A 22,786-nucleotide genomic window follows, 5' to 3' on the forward strand; every position below is an offset into this window, starting at 1 on the left:
TTTCAATTTATAAATTTTTATTTCGATTTCATTTGAAATTGTTCGCTTTCATCTAAAACTTTACTAAAAAAAAAATTATTAAATTTATTGCGCAAATTTATTCAGTGCATAACCGTGTAGGATTCGTCCGGAAATTTTCCTGAAATAGTAAATTCATTTTTTTGTCACAACAAATTACAGTAAGTAATGGTAAAAATTTCATTAAATTTTAGCCTTTTTTCCTGAGTGATTTTGAAAAACAAACAAAGAATGCGATTAAAAGATGATGAACGACCATTACTATATGATAGGTTAATGTTTCCATAAGGATTTTCAAATTAAGCAAAAATTTGAATTTTCAAAAGTTTCACTTTTATTTTTTTTATTTCTTGCGCTTACTTCTTTTGATCAACAATAAAAGTAAAGAGTAAAAGTTGAAAGAAATAAAAATTGATTGATCTATTTTCAATTTTCATTCAAATTATTTCACTTCTAAATTTTCACTTTAATATCTCTCAAAAATAGTTTCTCCTTTGTTTGTTTGTTTTTCTTTTTTTTTTTTTTTTTTTTTATCTCTTTTAGTGATTAATTTAAAGTTTTTTTTTTTTTCTTTCAGAGTAATCTCGACAAAATTTTTGCCTGTTATTGATATACCTAATGCAGCTCGTGTAAAACTTATTTTGTATAATGTAAATGATCGACCAATTATATACAAATTTAAATGTGAAACAAAAGCATTAATTACAGTAATTTTTTATTTTTTTTTTATTCTTTGCTTTCAAATTTTAATTCTATTTGCATGTTACTACATTCAGTAATTAAATTTCTACAAATTTTAGTTTATTTTAGGCTGAACCACATGCTTCTGGTACAATACCAGCACACGGATTTAATTGTTGTTTACTAACATGGCGACGAGCACCTGAAATAAACAATTGGAAAGATATGAAATCAACTTCATTGTTAATGATTACAGAATTTGAAGGTTCTGATGATCCAAATATAAACGAGCATACAGTTACAAGAATTAAATGTACGATAATAGCTTTTAAATTATTTCAAAAATTTCATTTAATAATTTAAATCAACCAAAAAAAATAAAAACAAAAAAATGGTACAACAATTTTATTGTATAGTAATTTAAAAATTAATAAATTAGTGTGATGATTGCGTCATAAATTAAATTTATTTAATGCATGAAAAAAAAAATATTATTTCGAGTTCAATTTGTTACTTAATAATCGTACATAAATTAATTAACCTTATACCATACTACAATTTTTATAAAATATATTTCAGTAAGAAATACTACTGCTAAATGATAATCTATTTGAAATGAATTTTAGAGATGAAATATATTTGATTTAAAAAAATTAACAAATAATACAAAAGTTAAAGTGTTTTTTTTTTTTTTTTTTTTTTTTAATTCAGGTCGCATATCATCATCAGCAATGTGTAATAGTACGAAACCACCTGAAGAACATATTACCTTTAAAAGTTCTCTTGATTCAGTGGTACCTCGAAGTTCAGGTGTAGAATCGAGAATAATTGCTCCAATTACAGGATTAAAACATTTATCAAATACATCTCAAATATCATCAAAAAATCTTATGACGTAAATTTACCTGTAATTATTTCAAATATTTGCTTTCGTCGTCGATTAAATGTTTATCATTAGCAATCATTTGTTTAAATTAAAATGAAAACTTTAAAATTTCAAAAAAAAAAAATCAAACAAAATAGAAAATTAAATTATTACAAATTGTATCGCTGATTAGAATTCATTCAAAAATATTAAGCAAATATTAAAATGTATTTTATCAGATTATCATACTGTTTATTTAGCATTATTCTCATAATAATAATAGTAATAATAATAATAATAATAATAATAATAATAATAATAACAATAACAATAATTTTAAAAAGCTGGTTGCAGAAAAATAATTAATGATTGTAGCTAACAAATTGATAATATTATTAATTATTAATATTAATTAATTAATTAATGTTTTTTTATTTTGAATAAATTTAAATTTTATAGTGTAAATAAGCGTCAACTATCATCGACCAGTAGTACTTCGGAACGTTCAACAGGATTTTATATGGAAGCTAAGGGTACAATTATTATTGCATTAATTATTGTAATTCTTATTTTATGTATTCAAGTATTTCTGGAAACTAAATCTGATGCTGAATAGAAGTATAAATAAATGTTTGTTTTATGAAAATTTAAAAAAAAAAACAAATTGATTAATATATTTTTTCTGTGTGATAATAAAATTTATAATAATTTGCATTCGTTTCACACATAATTACTACATTAAAAGCAAAAAAAAAAAAAAAATTATTCCACAAAATTTACTTCTATAATTTAAAAATTTTTGTTATAAAAAAGTTACCCAAAAATTAAATTTTTTTTTTTCATTTTATATTTATAATTAAAATTTTATTAAATTATTATCACTTTATATAATTTGAATGTTTTCGTGCGGTTTATTTGTATTGCTGTTTGTTTGTTCAATTGATGTTATAGCAGAAGAATTATTGGTTGAACAATTTTTTTTTTTTTTAATTTTTTCTTTCAAAATTTTCAAATATTTTTCAAAAAAAAAAAAAAATTAAAAATTAACATTTAAATATATCTGGAGCTATAATAAGAAATGTAATATTAGAGGAATTATTTAAAAAAATTTTTTTCTAATTTCATTTAAAATTAAAATTTAGACATCAATTTTTCAACTTAATCTTAAATTACTATCACCTTATTTTATTTAATTTGCTAAAACTGATATTTCTTTAAATTTGTACTTAAATTTTTAAAATTTCATTAATTCATTTTTTTCAATTTTAATTAAAAAAAAAAAAAGAACTTTTTATAGAGTAATATAAATGAAACAAATTTGCTAATGCGAAATATACTTGCATTTCGACGTATGAAATATGGCTTTTATAAATTTCCAGTAATAATAATTCTTTCTTTCCTTCCTTCCTTCTTTTCTTTTCTTTTTTTTTAAATTTAAATTTAAATTTTAAAAATTTAAAAAGAAATTTTAATTTTAAAGTACAAAATAATGTCAAAATTTTTTTTTTTTTTTTTTTTTGTTTTCAGAAACTATTGAAAATTATAAGTGATAGACAGATATTGAATACATATATTGATGATGAATCAAATTTTGATGAGGTTAAAATTTAATTTTAACAAATTTCTGAAGAGTAATTTTTTGAAAATGTCAAAAGTTACCAGACTGAAAAGATTACAAGTTTATTTATTTTTTTTTTTATGATAATTGTTTAACAAAAATATTGGTAGTTAATTGTACAACTAAGTGGAACTAATAAATTTTGATATTTGATATCTGGTAATTAAGTATCTAGCAATTAATATCTAGTAATTAAGTTCTTGCTTAAATTTTCTGACTAATATTTTAATAAATTTTTGTTAATAAAGATTAAATTTGTGATATTTTATGATAAATGTTGTTTATTACTAATAGAGCAAAATAATATTTTATTAATAAATTTATGCTTTTTTGCTTAATGCGAAATTTTTTTGTCAAATTTTCAAATATTAAAATTTTTACTTATTTCTCACTTTCTTTCTCAGAATTTTCAATCCTTCATTTTTTTTTTCTTTTTTTAATTTCATAAATCTATTTTACAATGTATTACCCTATATTTCTTTTATTATTTCAAGGAAAATCATTTTTCAATATGATGTTTATAGGAAGATATTGTTTTTTAATTATAAATTAAAAATGTTTACTAATGGTAAATAAATGTAATTTATTCAAATTCAATTTTAAAATTTAATCTGAACAGTAAATTTGATTCCAAACTAAAGATAAATCTAATTTTAAAGAAAGATAAATATAATTTTAAGGATTAAAAATTGTTGTTTCATTTTTAATCTTAAAGTTCATAAAAAAAATTTGATTAAATTCAAATTAAAAATTAAATTTTTTTTAAGGTAATTGTTCCTGGAAATGAAATTGAGGAAAAAAATGCAGCAAATTTGATAAATATTGCTTGTTATGATCATGATGGAGTACCATTTCCAGGTTTTCTTTGTCCACTCATTAAAATTATGGCTCATGAATATGGAAATTGGCGAAGTAAGGTTTGAATTTTTCTTTTTTATTTTTAATTTAATTAATTTTATATTAAAATATGCAGAATATGTGAAATTTCTTTTTAATTTTTTAATTTAATTAATTTTAAATTAAAATATGCAGAATATATGAAATTTCTTCTTAATTTAATTAATTTTAAATTAAAATATGCAGAATATATGAAATTTCTTTTTAATTTAATTAATTTTAAATTAAAATATTTCATTTCACTATTAGAATTTTCATTATCAACAACCATTGAATACAACCAAAATTCTAAAAAAAAAAAAACTTGTTTAAAAATGAATTAGGCAAAAGTAGCATATAAAAGTTTATTCCATAAAAGTCATAAAAAGAAATACTTAAAAAACGACAAAAAAAGTAGAATCAAAAATTAAAAGAAAAGAACTAAAATTAATAATTAAATTTAAAAAAATTAATAATTAAATTTAACAAAAAAAAAAAAAAAAACGATGAAAAAGTAGAAACAATAATTAAATAACATAAAACTAATAACAGTAATAAACAGAACACAAAGAATTAAAATAATTAAATTCATTTCAAATTTGAACATTTCAATTTTCTATAAATTATTTTAGATAATAGAAAATTTAACTTGTGAAGATTTAATGGATTTAAATACCCATCCATGCAATCATAACAATAGTTCGTGTGTTTTAATGGCACTGCCAAATAGTCATCTCATTTTGGGTTGTATGGACGATAGTGTTTGTCATTTTTATATTCTTTAAATTATTATTAATATAATTTATTGACAATCTTTTTTTTTTAAATTATATTCTCACAAATTTAAGTTTTAATTTTTGTTTTGATTTCAATGAATACTCAAATGTAAACATTTTATCGTAGAAAATAATTTTTCATTTATTCAAATATTTGTTTTTAATTTCTTTTTTTTTTTTTTTTTTCAGACAGGAAAATTTGTTGCACCACAAAAATGGCTTGGAAATAATAAAAAATATGCGAATTATTTATTTGATTTTAGAGGTAATCATCTGCTCGCAATTTTTTTTTTTTTTTTTTGAAATTAATTTTATTATTTCTTAAAATTTTATTCAATAAAGGAAATGAATCAAAATTGGCAAAGAGATTATTTAAATTGAATTGTTTAATTTTTGATTTGATAAATTATTTATTTAGAATTGAGTAAAATAATAAATAATATAACTGGTAATCATTAAATTATCACATGAAAATGAGTGAAACTTAAGTAATACAATAATTTTTGATCTTAATTATTCAAATTGAACAAATAAACAAAACAAAAAAAAAGACAAAACAAACGATAATATATGCTAATTTTAATTATTAATCTAAAAGAAAAAAAAAAAAAAGTGAATTAGTAAAATGTACAAAAAATTTTAAATTAATTATTTGTTTTTGTTTTTGTTTTAATGATTATTTGATTAATTAAATGAAATAAAATTTTTTTTTTTCAGTTGATAATCCATTACGTTTATCACAACATTGCAAGAAATATAAAGATGGACGACCAGTATGTCTAAGAAATAATTTATTCTATCGAAAATTTCCTATCCTTCAACAACTTACGTGTTGCTGTAAAGGAGATTTTTGCGCCGATATACTTTTTGACCAGGTTTTCTTTAAAAATAATTTTATCAAAAATTTAATTACTCTTTTAAATGTTGAAATTAAAAAATGAAAAACAAAAAACAAAAGAAACTTAAAAGTTTGAGCAAATATAAAATGCGCTAAAAAATGAAGTAAAAAGAGATTGAAAAATTAAAAAAAATTATATTAATATAATTGCTGAAAAGTGAAATATTTTTATTTGATCTTTTTTTTTTTTTTATTAAATGAAAGAGGTAAAGTAAAAAATTGTTTAAAGTAATTAAGTTTTATTAAGTAAAAGTTAGAATTTTGAAAAAAATTTATGTGATTTATTGATAAGCTGCAAATGTTAGAAAAGCTAACAAATTTATATATCAATTGTCATCTCATTTTTTTTTTTTTGAAAATAAAATTTTAAAATATTTAATTTAATTTCCAGTCTGGTTTCAATCCATTACCATTCTTACATGTGTCAGTTGATCTGAAAAGTTTGATAAACAGCAATGATTAATGATATTGATCAATTTGATGATCAGATCAGATGAGTTCAAGTAACTTTGAACTGCATTTTATTTGCTATAATTAATTTGAAATGTTTATTTTTGTTATTCTTAAATTCTATTCGTTTTTTTTCTTTTTTGTGAAAATGAAAAATAATAAATTCTTTTTTTTTGTGTGTGTGTGTGTGTTTTTAACATTAAATCAAACAAAAAATATTGAAATATGTTAATGACAGTGTAGAATTGATGATTTATTTTTGTATATTTCAAAAATTCAATGACAGTTTCATTGTCATAGTAAAATCAAGAAAAAGTTGAAAAAAAAAAACAAAACAGTTTTAAAATTTTTGTATCATTACTTATGGCATATGAAATTAGAGGCAGTAAGTTTAACATCAGAGATACAAGTAATTATTAATTAAACAAAAAAAAAAAAAAAAAAAATTCAGAAAAAAAAAACAAAAACGATTATTAGATTTAAAAAAAAAAAGAAGCGAATTTATTAATTTTATTTTTTGAACAAATAGAAATTAATGCATTAAAAAAAAATTTGCATTAAACATAAATTTTTTATTATTTTTTTTTTTAAATATTTATTTTTATTAAATAGTCTAAGCTTAAGCCTATTCTTGTTTTTATTAATTTCAATCAAATTTTTCACTTAAAAATGATTTCACATTTTATGAAATGTAAAATCATTTGAAAAAAAGTTTTTTTCTTTTGTTTGTTAAATGAATATAATAATAATTGAAAAAAAAAAAAAATTGAAATTAGCATAAAATAGAATGTATGAAAGATTTCCATCAATGATTTCAATGCTTATTTGGCACTTAAAATTAATTGGAAATGAAATTACACAAATAACGATAATTTAATTAATTACAATATATAGTATTAAAATTTGGTTAGTGTATAAAGTTAAAAGTACAATTTCATTTAAAAAAAAAACAATATGCAATATTACAGAACAACTGATTTACAGTAGTGTAGCAATTTTGACTAAAACAAATCTAACCCTGAACAATTCAATTCTGACATAGTAATGAAAAGAATTAAATAATATTTTAATAAAAGAAACAAACAAAAATGACATTTAAAAAATTACACAAACAAACAAATAAATAAATAAACAAACAAACAAACAAACAATGCCATATTTGCATCCTAATTATATATATGCAAGATGATAATTTGTTAAATATAATTTAAAAAAGTTTTATACGATCTGATTAAAAATTATTAATTTTTGATAAACAAATATGTTATACTAAATGATTTATTGAGCAAATATAACTTTTACTTAAATTAGGAAAAATAAAAAAAAAACATGCGATGAACTATTTTTATTATTTAATTTTTTTTTCATTTCTTAATGAAATATATTTTAAAATTTTAAATAAACTATTTATAAATTACATTTTGAATTGAAAAGAAAAAATATTAATCGCTGATAATGTTAATCTAATTTTGCTGTAAATTTGTAAAAAATTATTCGACAGTATTCTTGTCACCATGATTTGTTTCATTTGATGCTTTGACATTATCAGTTTTGTTTGATGTTTGCAATTTTGACTGCATAAATTTTTTCAAATGCTAAAAATACACTTTTATTATTTTAAATTGTAAAAACAAACTGTTTTAACAAATGAAATTATATTTTAAAAGCTAATTTAAATTTAAAAATTTAAAAGTTATTTAAATACAAATTTAAAAGGTATATTTTAATTTTTATCTTCCTTCAAATCTAATTGTAATTTCGCCTTGCTAATTGTTAATATTTCGTAAAATTTCTAATTAAATTTTAAAAGTTATTTAAATACAAATTTAAATATTATATTTTAATCATAAATAATCTTTTTCGATTTATCAATTTGGTAACATTTTTGTTTTCATTGTAATAACTGATAATTATGAATAGTTCCCGTGAAAATATCAAAAGAAAATGAATTATTTTTTTTGATTAAAAAAATAAAAATTAAAATTTAAAAAATATTTTTTTTTAATTTCCAGAAATTTAACACTTACTTCTATCAAAATGAAATGTAAGTAATAGATATGATGAAGTGAGTGCATTTAAGAATGTTTCATTAACATTTAAATTAAAAATTTATTTCAGTTAAATATCATCGAGAAATAATTTTTTTTTTTCCTTTATCTCAAAAAAATCACTTACTTATATATGTTAAATTTTAATTAGCACCGCGAAAAAATATTTTTAATTTAAAAAAACAATTTTAAAATATTTCAAAACTTACAATTTTTCGCTTTTGACAATCTGCATTTTTCGGCTTTTCACATAGTTCACATGATGTGCGACAATTTTCAGCCATAAAATCTCCGGAATTTCCAAAGCATTGATTTTCACTTTTCCATTGCTTACATGATACATGTCGATCAGCACATTCTTGAAACACACAAAAATTTCCCTAATCAATCCTTATCATTTGTTATCACTCAAATATTAACGCTAATCTGTTTATTAGTTTATGTTTTTGGAATAAATTTGATTAAATTTTTTTTTGCATCCAAAAAAAAAAGTTTTATTTATCTTTTTGTTTTTCTAAAAAAAAAAAAGGAAAACTTTTTTGAAAAATTTCTGCCAAAAAAAAAAAAACTTTAAAAAAGTTTTAAAAATTCAATACCATCTGAAACGTTAAATGAAGGGCGACATTTGCCACATGCTGCGGCGCAAAATTTTACCATCGGTGACTTATTTGTGTGACAGTCACCATCTTTAGCCCATTGTTCACAGCATGGCATTCGATTGAAGCAATCAGTAAATTGCCGGGAAGCATATTGTCGGGTAATTTCACCACGAAGTGTTGAGGGTAATTCAGTTTGTGGTACAAATGGCTATAAAATATAAAATTCATTTTCCTGGTTGTTTGTCATTTTTTTTTTTTCTTTTTTTTTGGTTGGGCAAAAATTTATTTAATATAAAGAAAGGAAAGAAATTAATTAATTAAATAATTTTTAGCATTATTAGAGTAACAATAATTTTTCTCAATTCAAATTAAATCTAAGCTATTTTAATTAATAAAAAATTTTACTTATTTATTATTAAATTATAAGCAATAAATATATGTGATAAAATATTTGCATTTATATAAATATATCAAATAAATTATAAATGAATAAAATGCATAAATGTTAGTGAATGAACTAAATGAGAAAATTATTTAAAATGCAGAAAGTAATATTTTATAATTTGAAAAGTTATTATCAATTTTTAAATATTAAAAATTTTTACATTTTTTTTTTTTTTACTTTTTACTTTCTAAACAGAATTAATTGATTGAAATTAATTTTAATTTTAAAAATATTACAGCTGGCATAATTCCTGATATACATCTTCCAGCAACACAAATACCATTGAAGCATGCGTCAAGTCCTTCGAAACCGGTACAAACACCGCCAAATTTAATTTTAGAAACACAATGCGGTGAAATTCGCGCATCACAGAAGAGATAAGGTGAGCCACAGGTTGGTATTTCAAAACTGCAACCTGGTCGTGGTGCATAGCGGTACATTTGTTCGGTGTACAAATTTGATAAACCTGAAAAAAAAAAAACTTAATTTCATTATTGATATTATTGTTATCAGTTAAATTATTATCACTAGTATTATCAATTCTTGTATCACTCATATTTTGTTATGAATAGTTATTTCTATTATTAAATTTTATATTATTAAATTTTATATATAAAATTATTAAATTCTATTTGTAGCAATATTTTTACACAAATTTATCAGTCAGTAATTTTGGATTCAAAATTTTTTTTTTTTTAGATTAGTAATTAAATAATAAATAAAAATAATAGATAAAAAAAGAGGGTTTTAAAAATCTGAGAATATAAACTATTAATCAACATATTAATAAAACAATTATCATCATTTAATTTTTTTCCAGAAAAGCACTTAAATCAATTTTATCCGGAAATCATTTAAAGCATTTGAATTGTCCTTTTTTTTTTTCCGGAAATCACTTAAACAAGGTGTAACTTTTCAGAAATTACTACAATATTATTTCTAAGAGATAAACCAAAAAAGAGCTAAAAATTAAATTTAATAAAAATGAAAAAAAAATTATTCAAACAAAATTAAAGATTTAAAAAAAAAGAAAAAACTCCGTAAATTAATGTTACATCATTTAATGTCTAATTTATTTTTCAGATTAAAAATTTTAAAATCATACTTATTAAATTTTAAACTTAGAAATGAAATAAACGAGTGAATAAAGTAATTTATTTTAGCTATTTTTTCTAACAAATAATAATAGTTAATATTATTATTATTATTTATTAATGTTAGCATTATTAAATAACAAACTTTAATCTTTCAAAAAAATTAAATATTTTGCAAAAAAAAAAAAAAAAGACAATTGAAAATATTAATCTAACCATCACGATTAATCAAATTAAATGGTCGCATGATAGCATAACTGAAGTGCTGTGGATCGGCACATTGTTCAATATCTTGCGAATATTGCTAAATTTAAAAATTTCAATAAATTAAATTAGTTTTGAAAAATTTTTAAAATTTCCCTTTTTTTTATACATATAGTTTTTTTTTCTCTCTTTCTTCAATTTCATACATTTAATGCTTTTCATTCAAATTATTTCTCAGAATTTTAGTAAAAAAAAAAAAAAGTTTAATTTTATTCAATTTTAAATTCTTTTAAATTTTTTTGTTATCAATTAGAATGAGAGTTGATATTGTGTATTATTGATATTTGTGATAAATTGATAATTGATATTTAATTTATTCGAATGTACATTTTCTCGTGCCCAACGTGTTTGTTGACTTTGTCGCCATAACTCCCAGATAAGGTCAACAAATGCATGAAGGCCATAAAAGACGGGGTCATTTGAGGATTGCTCAGGTGGTTCCATATGTCCACCAATCCAAAGATGAACAAATGAATGTGTATATTCAATAGCAGAAAATGCTGGTGGATATGGACAATCTAAAATGGAAATAAAATTAATTTTACATTTAAAATTTTTATAAAATAAATGAAATTTGAAAAAAAAAAAACTAAAGAAAAAGAAAAAATTCAATAACTAATTGCTACAAAAAATTTTAACTAAAATACTTTAAAAAAAAAAATTAATGATATAAAATGATTTTTAGTAAAAATTTTCATTTTTAAATCATTCAGCTAAAAAAAAAAAATTCAATAATATATTTTATTGAATAATTAATTCATTTAATTGAATTAATTATTGATGAAATTATAGCAAATTAAAGAGTCAGAAAAAATTTTTTTTTTTTACTAAATAATTTTACTTTTTTTTTTTTGATTAAATTATAGAGACTCAATCTAACAATTGAATTATTTAAGTAATAAATTTAATTATTTTTCATTACTGATTTATTTTAAATTCTAATTTAATCAAAATAAATGTATGATTGATCTATTTGAAAAGCTTTAAGCATACCATTTAATGGTGCAGTGTAAGCCATAACTTGTTCAACTGATACTTGTGATATGATATCAATAATATCATATTCCGTAAATAATTTTCCCTTTTCACCAAGTGCTCTAAAATTTTCAAATTTTTGTAATTTAAAATTTAAAAAACAAAACTAATTTTAGATTTTCAAATTTGAAATTAATAAATGCACAATAAACAAAAAACGAAATTCTTGCAAATTCTTAAGGAAATTAAAAATAAAATTAATAAATGGAAATTAAATTTAATTAATTGCTTAAGAAAACATTGCTATTTCTACCGGAGAATAGCTGTTCTACCATCGATTGTACTCCAATAAGCAAACGGTCCGGTCACTACGTTACCATATCCGTCTGTTTCACCTATGAAATAAGGACTAAAGAAAACTGAATCTCTCGGATCCGGCAAATATTGATCTATAACGGAATCCCAATATGGCAATGATACTTTTGGATCAATTAGACGGAGTGCAATTTCAAATCTGAAATTCTGCATTTAAGTTTTAATGTATTTTAAAAAAATCCATTCATTATTTTCATTCATAATTTTAATTAAAATTATACCGTTTTAAAAATTCACGATGCCATGGTAAAAAACCGGGTCCTGAATGTGCACCACTTCCCTGACCTACCTGCAATATTTACAATCATCTAGTAATCTAAAACTAATTTTTGAAAATCGTATTACTAGTCAATTGGAAATTAAAATTTTAAATTATATTAAAATTATCAACAATTTCATTATATTTAATTTGTTTTAACAAAACAATAATATAATAAGAATCAAAATAGTTTTTCAATTTTATCAAAATTTAAATTTAAAAATTTTAAATTTAAATTTCAAAATTTTTAATTGAGAACTGACCAACTGATGCTCATAACTCATACGGTCATATTCGCCACTTTGTTTCAATATTGCCATCGCATTAAAAAATCTCAAACGTTCATCTTCGGTAAGCATTCGATATTCCTTACGGTATGCCATTGTTAAAAGTTGACCATCCGGTAATATACATTGATTTCGAGGTCCTATTGAACCCTTAAAATATTTATTTCATCTCATTTTTTTCAATTATTAAATTTCAATTTCAAAAAAAAAAAAAAAATGAAACATAAAATTAACTTTAAAGTTCAAACAGAGAAAATTTGAAATTTAAAATAAATGAAAAAAAAAAAGAAGTAAAAAAACAATTTTTTACACGTAAATATCTTAATGTAAGCATTTTTTTTTTTTGAAAAAATTCAACATAATGTAAATAAATTAGCAAAAATTGAGTGACTATGTAATCAATTGCAATAAGTAGTTAAATTAGCCTGAAATAGTTAGTTAGACCAGGAAATAATTAATTAGGCTAGCCTGAAATAGCTAATTAGAATAGCCTGAAATGGTTAATTGGACTAGACTGAAATAGTTAACTAGACTAGGCTGAAATGATTAATTAGACTAGCTTGAAATAAATAATTAGACTAGTTTGAAATAAATAATTAGACTAGCCTGAAATAATTAATTGGGCTAACCTGAACTAATTAATTAGACTAGGTTGAAATAAATAATTAGACTAGCCTGAAATAGATAACTATACAAGCCTGAAATAAATAATTAGACTAGCCTGAAATAATTAATTAGACTAGCCTGAAATAAATAATTAGACTAGCCTGAAAAAATGGACATAAGCAGGTGATCGTCATACAATCATAAGGATGACTAGCCACTTGACCTCGTGCATATGGATCCAGTGGCGCTGGTTGAAGAAATGCGGGCGGTGATGGTAGAGTTATTTGATTTGTTGTCATTTCACGCCTTGAATTACGAGCCATTTGCTGTAACTAAAATTAAACAACAATATCATAGGTTTAATTTTTTGCACATTTAGAAAACAAAATGGATTAAAATTTCAACAAAATTCTAATTTTTAAGTTATTTCAATTTTTTTTTTTATTTTATGTTCAAAAAAAAAAAAAAAGAAAAAGAAAAATTCTTCAAAATTGTTTACAATGCAAAAAAAAAAGTTTGTAAAATTTCAAAATCGAAAAGACAAAAAAAAAAGGAAAATAATAACAAACATTTTTTTGGTTATTATAAATAATTTAAATGAAATAAACATAAATATTTGGTTGTTATAAATATTTTAAATAAAATAAACATATAAATATTTGGTTGTTGTAAATAATTTAAATAAAATAAACATAAATATTTGGTTGTTAAATGAAATAAACATGAATATTTGGTTGTTAAATGAAATAAACATAAATATTTGGTTGTTATAAATAATTTAAATAAAATAAACATAAATATTTGGTTGTTAAATGAAATAAACATAAATATTTGGTTGTTAAAAATAATTTAAATAAATAAACTTATAAAAATTAACTTTAAAAAAAAATAGATTAATAAATAACTTAAAAAAATCATACCGTTAAACAAACATGCCTTGCTTCCGGTGTTGGTGCTTCATCACAATTTTGCATAAATGTTGGTTCTTGACCAAATGTTACAAAAAATAAAATTGTTGAAATGCAGCAAAATAATTTCATTTCTTCTAAAAAAAAAAAACAAAAATTTAATATAATTATGTTTATCTATTTGTGTTTTCATATTCATTTAAAAATTGGATTTTATTAAAATTTGTTCAATCTGTTAAAATCAATGTTTCGTTTCCTTAATTAAAAAAAGATAAAAAAATTGCCAAAAAATCAAAAAATTTTTTTTTACATTTTAAAACTTTCAAAATATTTTAAAACCTAACAAAATTAAAATTAAAAAGTGTAATTTAAAATAAAAAGTTTATTAAAAGTTTATTTTTTTTCCGGTAAAAAAGCAAAAAAAAAAAAAACATATTGCAAAGAAATTTAATTCAATGAAACTTTCTCTCACACAAATGAAAAAAAAAAAACGAAAACAAAAAGTTAATTTCAAATTTAAAATTTTCTATTCAGAAAATAAAAAAAAAGTTAAGTTAAATTTAAAATTTTCTATTCAGAAAAAAAAATAAAAATAAAAAAAAAAAAAAATGAATGATAAATTTTAAAGACAAAAAATAATTGAACAATGATAAATTTTTAATAATGCAAAATTTTTTTGCGAAAAAAAAAAAAAAACTAATTTTTATTTTACTAATAACAATGCATTAATTTTAATTTTAAATTTTAATGTGTTTAAAATTTCTTTAAAAAAAAAAAAGCTATTTTAAATTTTAGTCTTATTAAAACATATATGTGTTTTTTTCCATGTTTTCAAAAGAAAAAAAAAATTAATAAATTAGAATGATAAAACAAAATCAAATTAAATAATAAAATTAAAATTTAAAATTAAAAAAAAAAAAACGATAATTTGTCTATGAAAGGTATGAAATTAAAGGAGGTCAACTAAAAAAAAAGTCATTCAACTTCATTAAGATGACCTTGCTTACTTGCATTTATTTTTTTTTTGTTATAAATCAAACTAACATTTTTCTTTTAATAGTTTTTTAGTTCAACAAATTTTATAAAAGAATCAAATTTAAAAAAAAAAAAAAAAAAAAACTTCGTTTGTTTTTTTTTTTTTTTTTTTTTAAATTTACAGCAATTATTTAATTAATTTACCTTTGCGCATTTGTATTAGTACCTGCTAATGTGTACGATAATTAATGATAGCAATGTTTGATTAAATGTAAACAATTTATAAATTCATTTAATTTGAAATTAATTTCAAAAGTTAAAGTAAATAATAAACAAAAATATTCACAAAATTTTTTTATTTAAGCAATAATTTATTCCATACTATTAGCATAATTTTAAAATAAATTAAACAAGTTTTTTTGTTTTTTTGTAACTTTTGAATCAAACAAAATTTATGGAATAATTATGAATATTATTAAGGTTATTAGATTAAATATATTTAATATTTATCGATCAGAAATTTAAAATTGGAAAATAAATTTCAAATTTTCAAAATTGAAATTTTGCAATTATTAAAAAATGAATTACGTCAAAAATTATAATTGGTGACAGTGACAAGTTTAACTTTAATATTTTAATTTATTTCTTTTACGAGAATATTTATGAAAACATAATATGCTATCATTGATTTATCATTTCAATCTTTTCAGATTGCATCAAATTTCTTAAAATGTTAACTTTAAATTTAATTACTATTAAAATATCTTAAATTTAATTACTATTAAAATATTCAGTTATTGAACAGAGAAATTGTTTTTGAATTTGCTATTAAGCAGCATAATTAATTTGCATATGTTAATTATTATACCTTAAGAAGTGCTAATTGCATTTGAAAGATAGAAAACAGAAAATGAAATGAACTACATTAAAATTAAGTTAAGCTATTCTAATTTTAATTTCTGATATGTTAGAAATATTTGTTTCGTTTGTTTTTTTTATTTTTTTTACAATAATTGAAATTGCTAAAAATTATTTTAATCAATTTGTTTAAGTTTTTTTCTTTTTTGATTTATCAAAAAAAATTAAAAAAGAGAAAATGATGAAGAGAAATAGACAAAAAAAAAATTATAATTCTATTTAATTGATAAATTTTGAAGATAGCAAATTGCAAGTGCAAATTTTAAATTCAAATTTGAGAAAGATTTTTTACATATTAATTAATATCTGATTTAAAATTACAATTAAAAATTATGCATAAAATAATTGATTAGAAGATTAGATAAACCTAAATTGAAAGTTAATTAGTATTTGCTAAATTCATTTATTTAATTATTTCTTTTAGCAAAAAAATACTTTTAAAAAAGTATTAAAAAAATTAATCTGGAAATTTTAATATACTATCAGAAAATTTACAAACAAAAAAAAAAAAATTGTTAATGATGGTTAAAATTTAAATTTAAGAGTTTATATGGATACCAATCTTTTATCAAGTTTCACATTTGTAATTCGAATTTACAATTCAAATAATTTATTACTTAAGAAATTCAGAAAAAATAAAAAAGTTTTTAGTAAGATGTGGAAAAAAAATTGTCATAAATGAAAATATTTAGTTTCAAATTTAAATTTAAAAAAAAAAATTATAAAATATATTAAATTAGAAAATGAATAATTTTTTTTCCCTTTTCAAAAATCATTTTTATGCAAATTGACAAAAAAAAAAAACTTAATTAATAAGAAAAAAATAATTTTATTCCATTATCAAATGAAAAAGCTATTATTATTAATTAATAATTTTTGTAAATTTACTTAAATATTTATTAATTAATATTAATTAATTAATTATTAATTAATAATTATTTAAGTAAATTTACAAAAATTAATTTTGCTAATGAAAATGAAAAGCGAAAATGCATGAAAAACTGGTATTTGGTTAAAGTTTTAGCTTAAGAAAAGGTTTGAAATGAAAAAATGTATATAAATTGTTGAAATGAACAAAAATGTTAAAATTTTCATCTGTTACCTTCAAGCCGGTTACCTTTGTTACAACAATTCCTTAACAGGTTTTCTCGGGTAGGTAAAAAAATTTGGGAAAATGAAGCAGCAAGAAGAGGAAATGAATTTTTGATTAAAATTTTTTAATTTACTAATCTTATTACTTTCTATTTTATATCTGTAAGGCTATCTCACTTTTTGTTTTCTAATTTAAACATTTATGTTTACATTTTATAAACATAATAGTTTGTATATTTCGACTAATACTTAAAAAGAAACAAAAAAATTTTTTAAATAAATTTTTAATCTAAAAAAATTTTTCTGATTTAGTTTTTAATTCTGATATTTTCTCGTAAATTTTTTCATTATAAATAGCACTGTTTTTTTTTTATTCTGATAAGTGTTAAAGCGCAATTGTCATAGACACTGAGCGTTAAATTTTAAACTTATCCTTTGCAACAGGCATTATTTTCATGAAATTAAACAATTAGCTTTTTAAATTTTTTTTTTAAAAAAAATTATTGATTATATTACTTTAATTAGAAATAAAATATGAATTATTAAAATTAATTATTAATACTAAAATTTTTATTATTGAAATCTTCTTATAAAGTATCAAAACAGTTTTCCTACTTTTTTTATTATTATTGAATCACTGCTTATGTGATCAGAAACAGAAATATTTTTTCATTTTTTTTTTTTGAAAATTTTTGAAAATTAAAAAAAGAATTTTTATTTTTTGAAAAAAAAAAATTATTTATGTTTTGGAGAGTAAGAAATTCTTAATCTTTTTTTCCAATGATTTAATTCTTACAATTTTTTCTCGATGACTAAATTTTGAAATTTCATTTCTCAATATCCGAGAGAGAGAGAGAGAGAGAGAGAGAGGAAATGTTTGATTCATTCTCTAATAATTAATCCTTTAAATTCCGATAATTATCAAATTTTGTTTGATCTATACCGTAAAATGTCATTTGTATTAATACGATGCATTCTTCTGTCACATCAAATTTTAATAAACATTTTGTTGTTTTTTTCTTTTTTATGTAATTCATTGTTAAAATTAGTAAATTTTAATTTAATTTTGAAAAAAATGATATAAACATCATTAATAAATAAATTTTTTCAAAAAAAAAAAAAAAGAATTTTAATAGCTTTTAATTGTAATTTGGACTATTGATTATGATAAAAGTTTTAGTAATATTTGAATTTTCAATTAAAAATAGAAATTTTCTTTTATAATTAATGTGAATTAAATAAATATAAATTAGGTATAATAAATGAAATGTTTGAATAATTTTGTTGTTTTCATTTCTTAGCTTCTTTCCTTCTTCCTTTTTTTTTTTTTTTTTAATTTGCTTTTCATACTTAAATTTAGCATTAAGATATAAACAAACGATCTTTGTTCATAAGATGATTATTTTGAATTTGATATTATCAAAACAAAATAATAACAATAACAATAATAATAATAATATAATAATAATAATAATAAATAATAATAATAATAGTACACTGATAATAATTGTAAGGAATAAATGAAGTACTAATTGAATAAATAATATATATTTTAATGATAGTAAATAATAAGCTTTCCTCCTTCTAGATCAGGTAAATATGAATTATTTATTTTCTCAATTAGCTACAATAATAATATTTAATTAACAATTATTTAAAATTATGAATGTCACAGGTGGTTGGAACCAGATATTAGAGTAGAGTAATGGATTTAAATTGAATGAATCAATAAATAAATGAATTAAGCACTTTGTGCTAAATTAATGTTTAATAATTTGAATGTTAGTTGAAAAACCAGCTAATAAAATTTTGCATTAAGCTTTAAAACTTTTGATCAATTTTCATATTTATGCATAATCAATCAATCGGAAAAGATAGATCAAAATAATGAAAGACTAAAATTTAATAATTGAAAAAGTTAGTAAAAATTTACAAAATACAATGTTAAGATTTTTCTTTCTTTATTTGTTTAATAAATTAAAAAAAGAAAATATTGTTTAACAAAGGAAAAGTTTTAGTAGTAAAATAAATAAAATTGTAAAAGATTGAAATAGACGAATGATTGATACAATTAAATTTTATTTAATTAATGGAGAAAAAAAAAAAAAAGAAAGTATAAAATGTATTTTTTAAAAAAACCAAAATAATAAAATTGCTAAATCTAATTAAATATTTGAAATTTGTAAGGAAAATTTTATTCCTATCCTTATCAAATTCATATTGATTATTTATTAATAATAATTAAGAATATTATATATTGATAACAAATGATAAGCTAACAAAATGATAAGAATACTAAACAATAAACTGATATTAGTGAGAATAAATTCTCAAATGTTTTTTGAAATTTGAAAAAATTGACAAATTAAAAAAGTAAAGAATTGAGGGCAAAAGTAAAAATGTCATAGCATATGTTAGATATTTAAACATTAAAAATTAAATATAAAAAAAATTGAAATTATAGGAAGCAAAAAAAAAGAAAAAGTATCAGTGATAAAAAATGTAAACAATACAGGTTTGAAAAAAAAAAAATGAAGAAGAAGAAGAAGAAATTATATCAAATTTATTTTCTAAAGTGTTTCATTTAAGTGACCGAAATATTGATGACCAATTAAATGGAATGATAGTCTTTTAAATGAATGTAAATTTTGAATTGATAATAGAAAAAAATTTTCTTCTAATTTAATCTAAAATTTATTTAGATAAAAAAAACTAAACTTTACTTAAATAAAATATAAATGTTTTAATTTTGTGCTATAGAAATATATTTGAAAATTTAGAATTATATCAAAAGATGAGAAAAAACAAGAATAAATTTTAATTTAATTGTAAATTAATAGTATTTTGATAAAATCATAATAAATTGAATAAATTGTTTCATTTTTGGAAAATAAAAATTTTGATTTAAAATTTTGTTGTTTTTATTTTTGCTTATTTATTTATTTGTTTGTTGATAATGTTTGAATATGACAACACTGATTGATTATTTACGAGAAATTAAAATGACAAACATATTGATGAGATTAATTTGATTGGTATAAAATTTTAAATAGAATATGAAACATATTTCAATGAAATTTAAATTAGCTTACATTGCATCCTATTTTAAAAAAAAAAATAATAATAATAATAATTTTGTATAATATTAATTGGTCGATGTGAATTTTTATAATTAATTTCTAATTATAATTAAAAGATAATTTTATTACTTAATATTTCATTTATCTTTCTAGGTTTGTCAAAATTAACTGATAATTGTTAACGGTGATAAGTGATAAAGTCATAAGTATAACTTATACTTAACAGTTTCCTTTTAACTTTCAAATTTTACTTTTCCAATTTCTAAAAGTTAATCAACAAACAATTCTTTTTTTTTGTAAATATACTATTAAATTTTAGAAATTGTGTATTAAGAAAAAAAAAATTTTACATCTAATAATCAACAAAATTTACATATTGGAAATGAATACAGGTGAAATTTTAATTTTAATAATTAAAAATAATTAAAATAGAAAATAAAAAAGAAAACAATTATTAGCAAAAAAAATATACAAATAAGTAATAACATTTTGACATTTAGCATTTCCGGTAAAACCTGATGAAAATTCCGGCGACAAAAGAAGAATGTTTGATAGTGAGAACAAAAATGCTTCTTTTATATAATTCTTCCAGAATTAAACTTTCAACTCCGCCTCTAAGCATTTTTAAAATTTAAACTCTCTATGTAACACTTATCCTGTTTTTTCTAAAATAAGAAAAAAAAAATGAAATAGTTGTTATGTTTATTGGAAGAAATGAAATGTGATGAAAATTTTAGAAGGAAAAAGAAAAAAAAAATTGTTGAATCGTTTAATTTTAAGTACTTACTACTAGCATTACTACCTTTTTATTTTTCTTATATTTTTTTTTTTCTTTCCCAAAAAAATAAAATTGTTTTTTACTCTTTTTGATTATATCATTTTCATTTCAGTTAGCAAAAAATTAAAACTAATATTATTAGTAATTATTAATTACCAATTATTAGTAATAATATTCTTATAAATTGCATTTATCAAAACTTAAATCATTATTTAACGCATAGCAAAGTTTGTTTTCACAACGATAATAATTTTAAATTAATAGTAATTATTAATTATCAATTATCAATTATTAGTAATATTATTCCTATAAGTTGCATTATCAATACTTAAATCATAATTTTACGCATTTATCAATACTTAAATCATAATTTTATGCATTTATCAATACTTAAATCATAATTTTATGCATTTATCAATGTTTAAATTATAATTTTATGCATAGCAAAGTTTGTTTTTACAACGATAATAATTTTAAATTAATAATGCAATTATAAAAAATATAAATTATTTGTAATCATTGCGTAATAATTTTTCAATCAAATTTTACATTAAAATTTATGACATTATAATGTATTTGGTTTGACAAAAACTTGCTCTTTTGCAAAAAGAATGAATTAAAATTTGAATTGAGAATGAAAAGAATGGAACAAACCTGTTATTGTGAATTTCAAAAATTGATCTTAAATCAAATTTGTACCAACAATTTCAATTTTCCCTTTCTTTTCTCTCTTTCTCCTTTTCTTTTTTCACTTCCTTTCCTTTTCTCTTCTCCTATATTTCATTCATTTCATTTTTTTTTTTTTTTTTCACATTAACTTTATATAAAACTTTTACTTTACTTTATATTTTAATTCAAACAAATATTTTTATCATATAATACAATGTTAATTAAATTAGTTTTTCTTTTTTTTTTATCAATTTATTACTCCAAAAAAAAAAAAGAAAAAAGGTTATTTAATTTAAAATACCACTATTTTAATTTTAAATTAAAAATTTTTATTTTAACTTTTAAAATCACTTCATTTTTTTTTTCTCAGAAGAAATATTTGATTTCTATTTTTTCACTTTTTTTATTCTTTTCTCATTTTATTTTTTAAAACATTCCTGTAAGCATTGAAATATATGTCATACTTCATTCGTTTTTTTTTTTTTTTTTAAAAAAAATTAAAATTAAAAAAAGTTTGCGTAAAATTTTTATGATTACTTGTATGTGTGTCGTTGTTTGCATTAATTTCTTGTTAATTCCTGTTCAATTATTTGCTTACCTTTCACTTAATTATCATTCAATGTGTTCCACATCGAATAGCATTCATTTGAAGCATAAATATTTTAAAGTTTTAAAATGAAAAAAAAAAAAAAAGAAAATTTTTATGAAACACTTTTGTTACATTCTGGTAGTTATGAATTTATTTTATTTATTTTTTTTTTTAAGAAATAACTTTTAATGCATCAAAATATTTGCATAATTTTTTTGATCTGAAATTTGTCACTGTTATTTCTTACTTTTCCTTTTTTCTTGAACTCATATAAAAAAAAAAAAAAAACTGAACTGATCAAAGTACTCGAGAATAATTTATTAATTTTGCTGTAATTTAAATAAATCTCTCTGCTCTTTTTATCATACATTATGAATTCAAATCTTTCAATTGCTAATAATTTTACAATAATTCTTCAAATTTTTTTTTTTTTTAATTAATTAACTTACTTATGATATCAGATAAATTCATTAGGGCAAGTTTAAAAAAAAAAAAAAATTAACTACAGAAGAAGAAAAGTGGTACCTAAAGTTAAACTTATAATCTAATAACAATAAAAAAAGTGATAGAATTGAAAAGTGATACATTTGAAATAAATTCAAAATACATTTTTTTTTTTTAAATAATCAAATTTCATGAAAGA

At 19.5% G+C, this 22,786-nt stretch overlaps 2 protein-coding genes across 2 annotated transcripts; one reads left to right on the forward strand and one right to left on the reverse strand.

Annotated features, from left to right (window-relative positions):
• Positions 1-249: 249 nt before the first annotated feature.
• Bm9264 (Uncharacterized protein) lies at positions 250-6,195 on the forward strand (the record flags this gene model as incomplete). Its single annotated transcript, XM_043077812.1, has 11 exons — positions 250-290; positions 596-725; positions 829-1,012; positions 1,411-1,594; positions 2,024-2,123; positions 3,092-3,163; positions 3,950-4,099; positions 4,691-4,819; positions 5,024-5,099; positions 5,552-5,709; positions 6,124-6,195. The coding sequence occupies 11 exons, from the start codon at positions 250-252 to the stop codon at positions 6,193-6,195; spliced, it is 1,296 nt and encodes a 431-aa protein (XP_042933746.1).
• Positions 6,196-7,672: 1,477 nt separating this feature from the next.
• Positions 7,673-14,174, reverse strand: Bma-tyr-2.1 (putative tyrosinase-like protein C02C2.1 in chromosome III, putative; the record flags this gene model as incomplete). The annotated part of the gene is made up of 12 exons (XM_043077813.1): positions 7,673-7,777; positions 8,440-8,588; positions 8,827-9,037; positions 9,511-9,740; positions 10,585-10,672; positions 10,960-11,150; positions 11,626-11,729; positions 11,921-12,121; positions 12,204-12,271; positions 12,505-12,678; positions 13,296-13,466; positions 14,055-14,174. The coding sequence occupies 12 exons, from the start codon at positions 14,172-14,174 to the stop codon at positions 7,673-7,675; spliced, it is 1,812 nt and encodes a 603-aa protein (XP_042933747.1).
• Between the last annotated feature and the right edge of the window lie 8,612 nt (positions 14,175-22,786).

Source organism: Brugia malayi, assembly GCF_000002995.4.
Source record: "Brugia malayi strain FR3 genome assembly, contig: Bm_v4_Chr1_scaffold_001, whole genome shotgun sequence".
NCBI lineage: Eukaryota > Metazoa > Nematoda > Chromadorea > Rhabditida > Onchocercidae > Brugia > Brugia malayi.